This window comes from Cydia strobilella, chromosome 20 (assembly GCF_947568885.1).
Source record: "Cydia strobilella chromosome 20, ilCydStro3.1, whole genome shotgun sequence".
NCBI classification, from domain to species: Eukaryota; Metazoa; Arthropoda; class Insecta; order Lepidoptera; family Tortricidae; genus Cydia; species Cydia strobilella.
Window position 1 is genome coordinate 1,903,556 of NC_086060.1, and position 14,743 is coordinate 1,918,298.

Consider the following 14,743-nt stretch of genomic DNA (forward strand, 5'->3'; position numbering starts at 1 on the left):
GTAACCATGGAAATAAATAAGCAGAAAATGTTTGTCTACGTCTAATATATTTTAGTGTCAAGGTGAGCTAGTAAATAATTACAAATATATCAAAAAAAACAGGGAAGTCAACATGGAAGAACCCAGTAGTACGGACAATTCGGTGAGTGAAGCAGCTTATATAGAAAAAAAGGAAGAAGAGTTACGTATATTCTTTAAAAACGCCAAGCTGCCCAAGGATGTTATTGAAAAAGCCATCGAAAACGAACTAACTAGCTTGAAAGATTTTAAAGATAGGCCGTATATAGCCGCGTCATACCCAGGTAGAATAAGGTCTGAATATGAAGTGATGACTGGGCAGCCTTTTACCAATGTCGAAGATCATACGAAGCCACTGACAAGCGAACAAGCTCGTATGATCATCAATGACAACCCGATTATTGCAGAAAAGGCCCGCCAAATTCAAATAGTTACCAAAGCTGACAAAAATAAAGGTATGTCCATCCCATTAGAAGATATACATATAGCAAGTTACACCGATATGACTGCAGAATTAGAAGGAGCCAAAGGTGATAGAGAAAAAATAAATAAGATAAAATACCAAAACATGCAAGCTTTATGTCAGTCGGTAACAGACTACAAGATTAAATTAGACAAGAATAAAGATGAAAAAGTATCTACTAAAAAGGAAAAAGTAGAATCTAATACAGAAGATAAAGAATTTGAAGCTATTGAGAATATGGTAAGTCAATTTACTGACAAGTCTTATGAAACTAGGTTCCAGGAAACTAAAGACATGCTCAGCGAAATGGCAGATTATTATGACGATCCTAATGTTAAGCCGAAGGACAGAAAGACTATTGATTTGTCTGATCCAATTTTGAAAGAATCTTCGAGTCTGTTTGTTAAAGGAGAGTTTAAACGTACAACTATGCAAGAGGTTAAGGAAAATTTTGCCATTAATGAAGCATTGAACATTTCCAACCCAATATCGCCAGATTTAAATGCCGTTGTTGAGAGAGCCACAATCAAAACTTCGGAACGCATAAAAACTGATCTAGGAAATATTTCCGACTTTACTGACAATGCAAAGGACATTAAAACCTTTGAAACAAGACTGAAAGACACAGAAAATGCTTGCAAAAATATTAATACATTGCTAGACAAAAGTCCTATGTCGAAAGAATCTGATCAAGGAAATGAATGGAGTAACGAAAGGAGTGATGAAAGGAGTAACGATGAAATTGAAGCTGACGTAAAAACAGAAAATGAAAATAACGGTAAAAGTGAGGAAAATACGGTTTCAAATTTACAACGTTTTGATGAAAGAATGGAGCAAACTCTACAAAATGCTCTAGAAGGAATATTACAAATAAGTAATGACGAAAATATAAACAACAATGAAATGGAATACAACGAAATGAAACATCTAGCTCGAAACATTGTTGAAGGTGCTGATAATCTTAGTACGTTAATCCGTGAAGATATTACAAATAAACTCAATAGTATGAATGAATTACTCAACGATGTAAACGAAGCACTAGAAAAATCAAAAAAATCTACGATTGCATATCAGAAACTAAAAGACGAAGGTATTATTAAATCAAAACAGCTCCCAGAAACTACAAAAGTTACTGAAGTAATTGATTTAACTAATGAATCAGACGAAGACGAAGAGGAAACTAAGGATGTACCTCATCCTCCTCCATCCATCCTCCCCAAAAGCTCGGTCACAGATGCTGATATCGGATCAATATTTAGCGCCATAGGGAAATTGAACTCTGAGATACAAAGCCATGAAGACAGAATTAACAAAAGCAAGGAACGATATGACATGAGAAGTAAAGAATGTAAAGATTTTATTAAAGAAATTGATAAAGTAATGAAAAAGTCAAATAGCATTCTACATCCAACACAGTCATTGCAAGACTTAAGCAAAGAACCTCAAGAAGCTAAACAAAAGAAAGATGAGAAAAAGGTTAAAGATGAGAATATAGATAAGGGAATTAACGCTGCTATAAAAGAAGATGACAAAGATGTAAAAGAAGGAACTGAGAAACGACGCAAAGAATTATGGGATACCGATCTTGAACCGAAAGGTGATTTAGCTAAAAAACTAGCTGATTTAAAACTTAAAGATATCGAGCGGAATAATAGGATTGATAACCTTCTATACGACATAAAAGATAAAATGAAAGACAACAAGGAAGTTCTACGACTGGCTAATAATTTACTTAGAAGGGATGGCAAAAAGGGTCAAGATGATGCGAATAATGTCGATATGAAGGCACAAGGTGACTTTGCTGGAAAACATGTAATAGAAATTGAACCAGAAATTGTTGACGAATCAAGCATCGGCGATGTCAAATGTAAGTTTTAAATATAAATATCTTATTTACAGTGATCAAAATTTATTACGATAGTCTAGGTAATCAATGGGTTACCTAGACTATGGTCTATCTTGCTAAAAAGTTTTGACAGCTCTCTATTATATTTCCTAGCGCTGTCTTCATGTACTATGAAATGATGTATAGTCGGACCAAGTTACCTCTGTACTTTCAATGACAAAGTGTGGCAATGTCTTCTCAAAATTTATGAAAATATGACGTTTAAATGACACTCCTTCTAGATTCTATTCAAGTCGGTGCAAAGTTAGCTTAGACGGGCTGTATCGCCATCAGATACATCGGAGCAGCCAAGGTGCTCACAAATATCTGAACACGCCTTTATTGTCAAGGCATTAGAGTGAGTGTTCAGATATTTTTGAACACGTCGGAAGCTCATATATCTGATGGCGACTGTGTACGCTGTGCGCATACGAGAAACAAGTACAATTGTGGCTATTTATGGTATTTGATATTATTGTTGTACAAAGACAAAACCACACGTTTCATTCAGTTTAATTGAAATATAAATACCCTAAATGCCATAATATCTCAGCCACTGAAGACATTCGAGCAGAAAGGGCTAAGCTTGCAGCAGAGAAAAAGAAAGAACAAGAAGAAGAAAAGGAGAAAGAACGGAAGAGACTGATCAAGGAAAAAAGAGATAAGGAGATCGAGGAGCTGAATAGAGGACCACAGATGACGAAGGCATTTATCAAGAAGCATTGCAAGGAGAACAAATTGTATACTACTCCTTACTTAAATGATATATTGTACTTGCATTTCAAGGTAAGATCTAATATAATAAAATTTTAGGTGCTGTGGTAATCCCAATAATGAAACAAAAACTAAAAATCTATAAATCCTGCAACAGCAATTATTAATTTCATTAAATACAAAGTAAATTTTCGGAATCAGAAATTATCTCAAAGCTCTATGCCTGATATTTGAAGTCACTAAATTCTGCGACTAAATGTCTGTTAATTCTTATCTTTTCTTCAGGGTTTCTCCAAGATCGAAAACCTGGAAGAATATACCGGTCTAAAATGCATTTTCCTAGAAAACAATGGAATCCAACGCATAGAGGGCCTTGATACACTCTCCGAACTAAAATGCTTGTATCTCCACTACAACATTATAAAGAAGATTGAGAATCTTACGGGATGCCCGCAGTTGGATACTTTGAATTTGGATCATAACTTTGTGCCGAAGATTGAGAATTTAGACTCAGTACCAGTTTTGCATACGTTGAGTATTGCTCATAATATGCTGTCTTCTGTCAGTAAGTGCCCACTATAATATTCACGGCTGTTTTGCACAAGTATCACACTTTTCCATGCAATTTCAACTGTTTTCGTACCAACGTACTTTTCTAGCAATGAAGCTGCTTTAGAAACTGAAGATCTTAGGTAAAATTTTTAGTAAGGGTGAAAACTTTTCTACCCAACAAGAGGTAGGAAGCATAATATAAGAATAGGAAGTTGTATGAATTCTACAAGTAGGTTTATTTAATGATAAATTGAATTTTAATTTGATTCTACGTTCTAGGTGACTTGGAACAGCTGAAGTTTTGCAACAATCTATCAGTCCTGGACCTCGCTTACAATCGTATTGAGGACCCTCTTATCGTGGATGTACTTGAGGCTATGAAAATTCTAAAAGGTTATTATGCAACAATATTTTCGTTTTCTGTTTACAATCAGTCGTAACTTTAGTTGCGGCGCGCCTGTAGAGAAACGGGTACCTATATAATGTTGATGTGTGCGGAGAAGTTTATATTATTTGTGTTGTGTTCCAGACCAGTTGACGTGTTCTTCAGTCTGTCCACACATTTATATTTTCCTTTACAATTTTTCACTATTCTAACTACGAGTAATTCCTAACGATATAACGACATCCTAAACTTCATAGTGCATTTCAAAAAGTGTCGGGTACGGATAAGAAGCCAATATAATGATAAAGTTGGGTAACTTACCTTTAAATATAAACGGTGTATAAAACAGATTTCTGGGGGTTATTAAGGTAGCTGCCATACACGTCCCGTCGAAGTAAACATTTCTGTGCCCTCATAGTACGACTCTTTCACTCAAACCTCAAAAATTACCGTTTCCAGTTTTGGTGTTAACCGGCAATCCAGTAATTCGCGCCATTCCTGCCTACCGCAAGACCTTAACCTTGCGCCTGAAGGAGCTGTTGAATCTGGACAACAGACCTGTGTTCCCTCGCGATCGAGCATGTGCTGAAGCTTGGCAGCGCGGAGGGGTTGACGAGGAGATTGCTGAGAGGAAACGGTATAATTCAGTTTAGATCTAGAACTGCGGAAGTAACGTGAGTTGAGCTTTGGTCGAAACTGTAAATCCTGGAGAGATTTATTGATTAAATAATATATATGGTATAAATAGTCTTTTCAACTATTCTCGTCACTAAAAGGAGCGAAAATTACGCCTAAATCTTTGATCCCTAGATTTTTCAAATTTATTCTTTTTGTGACAAATCATTGGCTAGACTATAGTTACCTGTAAATTATACTCGTTGAGGTAACTATAGTTGCATCCTCTCGGTCAAGGCCTTTGACTCCGAACTAAGGTACTTGATTTTCTTACAGTTGGATAGCAAAAGACCACGAGAAGACCATGCAAAGCGTGCGTTATCTAATACGAATGCGCGACGAGAAGAGAGCAGAACGTGACAAGAAGGAGAGAGAAGAGAGAGAAATGTTGGGGCTGCCCCCCAAAGTAATTTTTTTTAATCATTTAAGTAGAACATCGTCATATCATGTGTAGTTGGCTAAGTGCTGACATATATGAATAAAAATCAGGAAATCCTAACATTTTCTATTGGGAACAAATTGTAATATTTCCAAACCAAAATTGACTTTCCCTTTATTTCTTGTGATTTTTCCGATTTATTTTTATTTTTTGGAATCTTTCCTCAACTTGCATATCTTTAATCTCTAGTGGTGCCTAATAGTTATCAAAACACAATATATTGACGATTCAATTTTTTTAACATAGCTTCAATTTTGTACATAAATGGTTTCTCTTACTTCAAAAAAATCTCTTACCTCAAAAATCGAGTGCAATTTGTAGAAATATAGTATCATAATAACCACACAGGACAAATTTCACGCATACGTTCAAATAAAGTAGATGTCACTCAGTCCATTCCCCAAGGTAGTGTATTAGGTTGCCTACTGTTCCTTATATACATTAACGATTTGCCCTACTCCATAAATACACCCAGTATCTTATTTGCAGATGACATTTCCGTAGTTTTTCCGTGCATAAATAACAATAACCTTAATTCTAGCCTCACCCATGTCCTGACTGAATTAGATTCTTGGCTAATCGAACATAACCTAAAATTGAATTTTAACAAAACAAAACTGATGCAGTTCAGACCACATCAAAGACAACCGTTAAATATAGATTTCTCATACAACAATTCTAAACTGGAACAAACAGACACTTTTCCCTTGTTAGGGTTAACAATTGACACAAAGGTTAATTGGAAAGACCACATACAGAAAGTAAGCAATAAACTATCTAGATTTTCATATGCCTTGTTCGAATTAAAAAAAAACAACAAATTTAAAAACTGCTACTTCCACCTATTACGCCTACGCACATTCCATACTCCGCTATGGCATACTCCTTTGGGGAAATAGTACGAATGCTAATACCTTATTTATTTTACAAAAAAAGTGCATCCGAATTTTAACTAATATAAAACAAAGGGAAAGCTGTCGGCCACATTTTAAAAGCCTGAGAATACTAACACTAACCTGCTTATATATTTTTGAAGTTTGCACTTTCGTCAAAATACACAGCTCTTTCTTTCTGCAAGCTAAAGACCGCCATGTAAAACCATTAAATCTCCACCAAAATAACTACCTTTCCTTACCTACTTCTAGCTTAAAAATATTTTACTCCGGACCACACATGATGTGTATTAAAATCTTCAATAAACTACCGCAACCATTAAAAGAAATAGAAAACCTATTTTTTTTCAAAAAGCACTTACTGTATTTCTAATAGATAAGTCCTTTTACACGCTACAGGAGTTTTTTGAAGACAGAATGTTTAATTAATATATATATTAGAAATAATTTAATGTAAACCATTGCAGTATACCTAGTTTTATTTTGTTATTTAGTTGTAAGATTGCTGCGCCCTTTCAGGGTCCATATTATGTAATTATGTACGGTGTAATATGCTGGCAATAAATGCTTTGTCTTTGTCTTTGAATTATCAGGAAGAAGAATCTGCTGACGAGTCGAAGCCGAAAGTGCTAGAACTGGAAGCTCCACCTAAAGAAGATAAATCTGGTCCAATTGAAGTAAATGCCAAAGGAGTAGCAGACGACATGCTTTCTGGATCAGAAGCTAATGATTCTACGAGTGAAGATAGTGAAGACAGCGGGGACGAGGGCAAAAAGGATAATGGTAAGTAACTCTTTTCCAAGTTGTGCCAATCACTAGATTGGACAAGGACAAGGGTTTTTCCAACAAATCCAAGTATATTCTAAACTATTACGTTTTGGTGATTCATTTGAAAATAAGTTTCAATTCCCGAACGACCAACCTAATTTGGACATTAAATCGGATTTCTTGGGTTGAAGCTGAAATTAAATTGACCCGATACCTCTCTTTTGGGCGTAGTTTAAGGACATACCCGGGTCCAACGAACTAAGTACCTAAGTATACTAATTTACGTTAATTACTAAGCTACGTTATCAGTGTTTGGTGCAACTAGCTCATGTCTTAAAAAAAGGCTTAAAGAATGTTAGTTATCAAGGTATTTTGGACCAAAATTGTAGACAGGTTTTACTCAAGCATTCGTTTTAACTCGCTGCTCAAATAATTTTGGACACTTCGCCCACAATACTACTTATCTTATACTACCGACACCTAACACTGGTTTCATGGTTCAGGTGCAGTGACCACCGACATCCAATGGTCTCCGTTCATGCGAGGAACCCGTTACATCCAGGAGCTAAAAGAGGAGCCCCCGAAGCCGCCAGTGTCGGAGCAACATCTCGACGACTACTGGTATGGGTACAGGGGAGACTTGAAGATGCAGATGCAGAATCAGGAGGCTGGGTTAGTATATGTTCTCTCTTCTTCTTCTTTATATTTAAGATTTGTGCTCTTGTCGGTGGAGCAATCGCCAACTCGTCCGGTCCTCTATTAACTCCTTAATCTTCTGGTATGGAAAGACCTGAACCTTTTCTTTTATTTGGTTGAAATATTTTTTTCTCGGTCTTCCTCTGAATGCATATGCTTTAAATGTTTGTAATTTTTAACATAAAGAAACAAGTTTATAAAGAAAGGATGCTGAGTATGAATAATTTCGTATAGGTACATTGACCCGCCTGTTTCTATGTCAGTCGCATGCGCATAATTATATTGCTGTCGCACGCGCATAGTGGTGTTGACCGCCGGCATCATGGGCGGGACAGCAATATATTTACGAGCGTGCGAAAGAGATAGGAACAGGCAAGTCTATGTACGAAATTCTTAGTGTTTAGCGTTCTTTCTTTACTCGTAGTTCTAATGTATCGAATTTTGCACACAGCATGTCTCATCGAATACGTTTAGTTTTGTAGTTATTTACCTATTTTCTAAAGACAAAAGATTCGTCCTAAGGAGCTTTGATGTCGAATATATCATTGCTTCAATAAGTACTTATCAATTCAACTAGCTCTTAAATATATTGTCTACTTTTATTTGCAGGAGTTTTGTAAATGACTTCAAAAGTATTAACAACTTGCTTTTCGGGCAGCAGTCTAAAAAGCCTCAAAAACCAGGTATGACTGCAGTTTTACTTTTGCCTCAAATTGACATCTTAAAAAAGTGTTTACTTGCGTAGATACAGTAAAATTGTTTTATAAATATTTCAGCAACCAAAAATCAAGTTAAAATAGAAGAGGTTATTGAGGAAGATAAAATAGAAGATATTAAAGCTGAGAAAAAACCGTTAATTGAAATGACCGAATCTCAAGAAACGGTTGCTAAAGAAGAGACAGAAAAATCTGGACAATGCACTAGATTACCTGGTATTGTAGAAGAAGATAATCTAGTGATAGATCATGATAAAAAAATTGCTAAAGAAAAGGTTCCGACTGGTGAAGTTCAAACAGAAACAACGAATGATGGTGGCGCTAATAAGAAATCATATAAAAAGATTTTGATATCAGAAATCAAGAGCAATGATAAATCTGAGATAAAACATGAAGTAACTGAAAGTGACGCCGTTAAAAATAACGATAGAAATAAATCTGATGATAAAAAATCCGAAACTAAAACTAATGAAAAGGGCGATGACAATCAAAACCAGGAAAGTAAACCAGAAGAAATTACGAAGGATACAGGAGCAACAAGTAAAAATCCGGGTCAAAGTTTTGAGGACAGAAGACGAAGTGGTGAGTTAGTCTGTAGTTTCTGTGATAAAGATTTGTTTAAAATAAACATGAGTTGAGTAGAAGGTAGCAGATCGAACAATAATCGTTAAACATAAGCTATTGTTTTTTCTTGTCCTGTAGCCGCCGCAGGTGAAGGTGTCTCTCTCATGAACTACATGCAAAGTGTAAACTCCAATAACCCTGAAGACGGTGATGAGGATTTGAAGCCCAGTGCCGAAGACCTAGAGATATTCGCCGAGCTGGACCAAGATATGGCGGAACGTGAAGCGAGAATAGCACGCGGTGAACCAGCTGTGGATCCTATGGTAACAATATAGCATTATCTTTTATAAGTTTGTGCAATACAAAAACTATATTGCTTACCTTAAAGCACAAATCAGACGAATTGTTAAATCAGTACGCCCTGAGAGATACCATTGTTTTGCTTTTGAATTTAGGATCTTATATGATACAAGTGAATAAAAGTACAAAATTAAATTTTGAATATGTAAATTGTTATACATACAAATCCTCATCAAGTTTTGAAATTACATACATACACGGATGGTATTCTTGATAAGGATATAATTAAAATTTATTCGAAAATTGGATATTACCTTTATTATGTATCGTAGTATTCGTAGTGTTACATAATATTATAGTGTAGTGTCTGGTTATCTGGTAGAATTATATTAAGCATTAATTTAGGTAATATTCTAAAACTTCCTTCTCATTTTTAAATTCAACGACAAAGCGTTTGATTTATCTACTAATCTTCAATATATTTTTTTACTCAACAGAAATTGTACCTCAAGAATCCCATGGATGACTTCTACAAGTCAGAGGATCTGGTTCCAGCTCACAAAATAACCAAGAAGGCCGAATATACGACATACAGATACGACAATGCTTATGACAGAGTCGCTCTGAGCCAGCTTACTGGTGGAGAAAAACCTGGTAAGAGTTTTAATAAACTTCCATCCGACAGTAGGGTAGACGAGGTACGAAGGTAGTTTATTTTGCAAAAATTTTGGTAAAAAACATATTTATCTGGTTTGCAGACGAGTCGAAGATAAAACTTACTTATGTTCCCGGAGCCGTTCGAGTCCAATACATAGATCAGCGCCCCCTCGAAGTTGAATGCGAGATTGGAGAGGAAAAGATCGACTCTGAACGTATGTATGGGTTCGTTATTTATATTTTTATATTTAAAAAAAAAACGGTAACCTTATCTAAATTTATTACAGTATCATCTTGTGATACTGATTCAATACACATTCTGAGTGACAAGGACAGCGTTACTACTGAAGACGAAGATAAACCAGAAGTTACTAAGCCAAAAGAAACCAAGACGACTAGAGCCAAAACGGCAAATGTAAATAGAAAGACTAACGTTGAGCGGCCAATTAGAGGCAGGATTAATATTACACCTAGAGAAGATAAAAGTAAAAATGAAGAGAAGGTCAGTTCACGGAAATCTATTTGCGTTGGTGAAAAAGACAAAACTACTAAAGTGAATATCTCTAGACGACAGTCTATTGCAGCTGTAAATGTCAGTAAACCTACTGATACTAAGAAAGTAACTAGAAAAGAACCATTGAAGAAAATTGAACCTCTTAAGAAGGAGCCCGAGAAAATAATAAAGGAAAAACCTACAAGAATAAGGCCAGAAAATATAGGTAAAAACTTAGCTAAGGCCGTGAAGAAATCACAAATGTCAATAAAAGAAGCTAACGCCCTTCAAAGACAGACACTGAAGACTATCAATGAAAAAATAACGAGCGTTGAGAAAGAGGACAAGATAGATAAAGTCAGTACTTCTGAGGTGCAAACAGTCAAATCTGAGACACAAGAAGAAACAACCACAGTACATGAAGTTCTTGTGACTGATTCAGGGGACAAAAAGTCATTAGAAGCTGCAATGGTGCCATTTGTGCCAATTCAACAAGAGCAGACGAATATCTTAAAATCACAAGGTATTGTTATCTTGCGAAAATATTTCGGCCACTATTAAGGTTTAAACGTCAATAAACAATTCTTATTTATTTCCACAGTTGTTATTGATGATATTCGTCATGTACATGCAGTACATGACATCGAATCATCTAAAAATAAATCTGAAGTAGATTCTACTGTAATACACGATGTTGATGAAGATACATCTGAAACTTCCGACACCCATTCAATTAGAAATACATCAGAATTAGACGATACTCCAGATCAAGAACCTGTACCAACTGCTTCCACTTCGTATGACAGCATGATGTTTGTAGATCGAGGCGAAGCCAAAAAATCAATCATTGACACGATTAACTCTTATGAAGATGATCGGTTTCCTTCGCAAGGTTTGTTTTATAAAATTAAAATTACTAATCGCTTGATTCTTAAAACCTCTTATTTTAAAGTGCAAAATTCATTTCATCCTCTCCCCCCCCCCCCCCCCCCCACTAGGTACTACTCTCTCTACTATTTATTACCCTCTGTTGAGGTGTGGGGCTCGAATCATATCATAATATTCCACTGGTCCTGGGCAATTCGGGTAAACTCCTCCCAACCCACCTAACTCTTGCTGTACTGAATGGCGCCCAATGTTTCCGTTTGCTGGGCATTTTCCTGATTAAGGTCACTGCATAGGTGGGTGTCACGTTTTCTGAGAATATGCCCAATCCAATGCCACTTACGCGTTTGAATCTCCTTATTTTATGGCTAGTTGCTAATGATTGTGTGTTTAAATTATTAGGTATAAACTCGGACGTATCCGAAAACGCTCGAATCGAGCAGTCAGTAGCGACCGAGATCCTAGACAGGACGCTGCACTACGAAGAACGAGAGATGTACCGACAATACGACGCGCTGACTTGTCACGCGGGCAAGATTGATAATCAGACCAATGTACTGTTGGAACATATGACGGAAGAGATGCAAGATCATACAGTGAATTATTTATCTTATACTAAAATACTTTATTTAATTTTTTTGTAATAATTCTCTTAGTGTTTAACTCAGCTGCATACTCAGCTGTTGTTTGGAGCCTAAGATCCGCTTTTCGTACAAATTTCTGCATTTTCTTTTATAATTGGCACACAAAATATCATTCCTTGCCATTTGCTTACTTGCAAGATATGATATTCGTTCAGTCAACATTTCCCTACTGGGCGTTCTACTTCTACTATTGGGTGCATGACATTACTTTTATTCATTATCATTATTGCAGAAATCCACTAGATGATATATATTTGGTTTACATATGACTGTAACAGGGTGGCTTCATATAATGTGTGATTCTATCCTGTTTAAAAAAAAATCATTGCTTAGTTTCATTTCACGTCTCCTTCTCATATTAAAATTTGCGTGATATCGTTGTAATTTGTAATTCCTTCTGTGTTTTCCAGCTTCCTATAATATCCCAAATCATAACTGCTCACATAGACGTAGCTGAGCAAGCCTGGCGTGCTGGCAACTTTGTCCCCTCCTACATCCAAGCCACCCCCTCCGATGACGAAAACGATGACGACGATAACGATAACACACTTCTACCAAGCGACACATCTTTAGACCTAGAAGAGACCATCACCGATGGAAACATTGCTATCAACGTGGCTCTAGATGCTATTAGAGAATATGATGACTCTGGGATTGCGGAGTTCAATGATTCTAATGTGGAATATAAGTCTTTTAATGACGATGAACTTAATGCCAGTCGTAATGATGAAGTCAATGGGAAAGGAGATGATCAAGTAGAAACTAGTAATATTGAGAACGAAGATAACGTTAGTGACACAAATAAAGATAAAGGTGATTGTCAAATAGAAAACACGAGTGCAGTTTATGGTGATAATCAGGATACCAATGTTATTGGTGATACAGATCAGGATAACCAAGATAATATAAGTCAGTATGGTAGAGAAACGGATTTCACAAGTTATTTGTCAGGGGAAGATGAACTATTTGAAGACTGTGTGGATCAAACTGTAATTGAATATGAGTTTAAGAGAGTCGAGACGATGACTTTGGAAATGAAAATCGCTTTGGGCATTGATAAAGCTTTAGAGAAGTAATACCTAGATTTGCAAAAGCTCAAATTGAGACGCATTCATAATAATGCTCTTTTTAGTGTACTTTATTTGTCTATGACTCGTTACCTACTTCAAGAAAACTGAATACTTATCACTCATTATCATCAATGATTCATCATCATCATCTCATCACCTGTGCAGTATTAGAGTACAAGCGACAATATATTTACACTTGCACTTATTTCTAGTCAATTTAACCCTTTGATTGCTATTTGCAATTTCCAAAAATGCCTCACAGATGAAAATATCATATGTAGACAGGGTGCGTAAAAAGCAGGGTAAGTAAGGGGTGGGTAAAGGCTTCAAAGGGGGTTAAGTTTCTGTTAATTTAAAAGTTCCTTACTTTTTTTTCTTTATTTTTACGTCAAAATGTAGTATCTTTATGTAGTTACTTGAAGTTATTTATTTTTGTCATACGTTTGTTGGTACTTTTAGTTCGATGTTTAAATAAATTATGTTTAGTCTTTATTCAAGATTTTTATTTGTCTGATTATTTGGTACAAGATTGAAATTGGTATAGGATTAGTAGCTTAACCCACAGATTATTAACTAGTTACTTCGTTGGCTTAACCTAAAGTATGATGTAACACTGATCATGAAATAAAACTATGAAAACGGATTATATCGCGTATATTGAATTTATAACTGATCATGTTTTTAATATTATTATAATACCACGTCGGTGGTAAACCCGCAAACGGGCCCCGCCTGATGGTAAGCAGTAACCGTCGCCTATCAACAACTCCAGAGATTGGGAATAATGGGATTACTATCAGCCCTACTGTAAAACCTGGCTTCTCATTGCCTAATAGAAATGAATGGTGCCAACTAAATAGGTTGGGAACCGGCTGCGGTCGCTCACGAGCATTCCTGCACAAATGTAGATGGATAGTCTCCAGAGTGCGATTGCGGGGCTCCTGTGCAGGACATCGAGCACATCATTCAGTACTGCCCACTTAGCAAATACGACGGAAACCCTGCAGACTTGACTACCTTCGACAGTGACGTAATCCAATGGATACAGAACCTTAGAATATCCTTATAAACGACTGAACAATTATGCCATACGAATAAAAAAACTCCAGAGATGTTAACATGCGCGTTGCCGACCCTTTAAAAACCTGTACATTCATTTTTTGAAGAACCCTATACTGATCAGTGCATCCCTTTATTCAAATGAAAGTGGTAACATTAGTCATATGGTGAGAAAATTCTTACTAGTTCAACTGGTAAGACTAATGGTCAGTTGGACCCCTAGACATAGTATATACAAGTAGTTATAGACGCGCCACCGAGCGACCGGGGGTAAGAGAAAGAATATCCATATAAAATTTGGGCAGCATAGGATTTTTTCTCTATTCTCTCTAAATAAAAATAATTATAAATTTCGGTACTTATGATGCCACCCGGTCGGCGATAAGGACAAAGCATGACACTATTTTCTCTTTCCTCTTATAGAAATCGCAATAAGACTAACTTTATTCATGGTCGGGTAGCATTTTTTCATGATCGGGTTATGGCATCATGTGGGCATCATAGCAAGGAGGCTATGGCGTAATACCGAAATTTATAAGAGTGAAAGAGAAAAGACATTGGACATGCAAACCGGATAAATTGCGTAGTATACATTTTCTTTCTTACCCCCGGTCGCTTGGTGGCACGTCTATAACTACTTGTATATACTATGTCTATGCTCTACAAAGACACACTTTTGGGACTTCCGGTTCGAACGCCATCTTGATAGTAGCCTCGTGATTAATTCCTTTGTTTTTTGCTCATTAATATTGTTTAATGTGTAATATCGATAGCTTTATTATACAATAATCTAATGTGGTAGTGTGCAGTGAATGGAGAATTAATCTCAAAGCGTGTTTAACCACCATTTTGGAGTCAACGGCCGGT

General features: G+C 36.2%; 1 protein-coding gene across 1 annotated transcript; it reads left to right on the forward strand.

Moving 5' to 3' along the window:
• Nucleotides 1-77: 77 nt before the first annotated feature.
• LOC134750767 (uncharacterized) lies at nucleotides 78-12,823 on the forward strand. The gene is made up of 17 exons (XM_063686008.1): nucleotides 78-2,348; nucleotides 2,920-3,152; nucleotides 3,366-3,645; nucleotides 3,912-4,025; nucleotides 4,477-4,654; nucleotides 4,969-5,098; nucleotides 6,618-6,807; nucleotides 7,296-7,464; nucleotides 8,098-8,171; nucleotides 8,265-8,786; nucleotides 8,907-9,091; nucleotides 9,566-9,722; nucleotides 9,827-9,940; nucleotides 10,013-10,741; nucleotides 10,820-11,110; nucleotides 11,506-11,699; nucleotides 12,158-12,823. The coding sequence occupies exons 1-17, from the start codon at nucleotides 113-115 to the stop codon at nucleotides 12,821-12,823; spliced, it is 6,462 nt and encodes a 2,153-aa protein (XP_063542078.1). The 5' UTR covers nucleotides 78-112.
• Nucleotides 12,824-14,743: the final 1,920 nt, after the last annotated feature.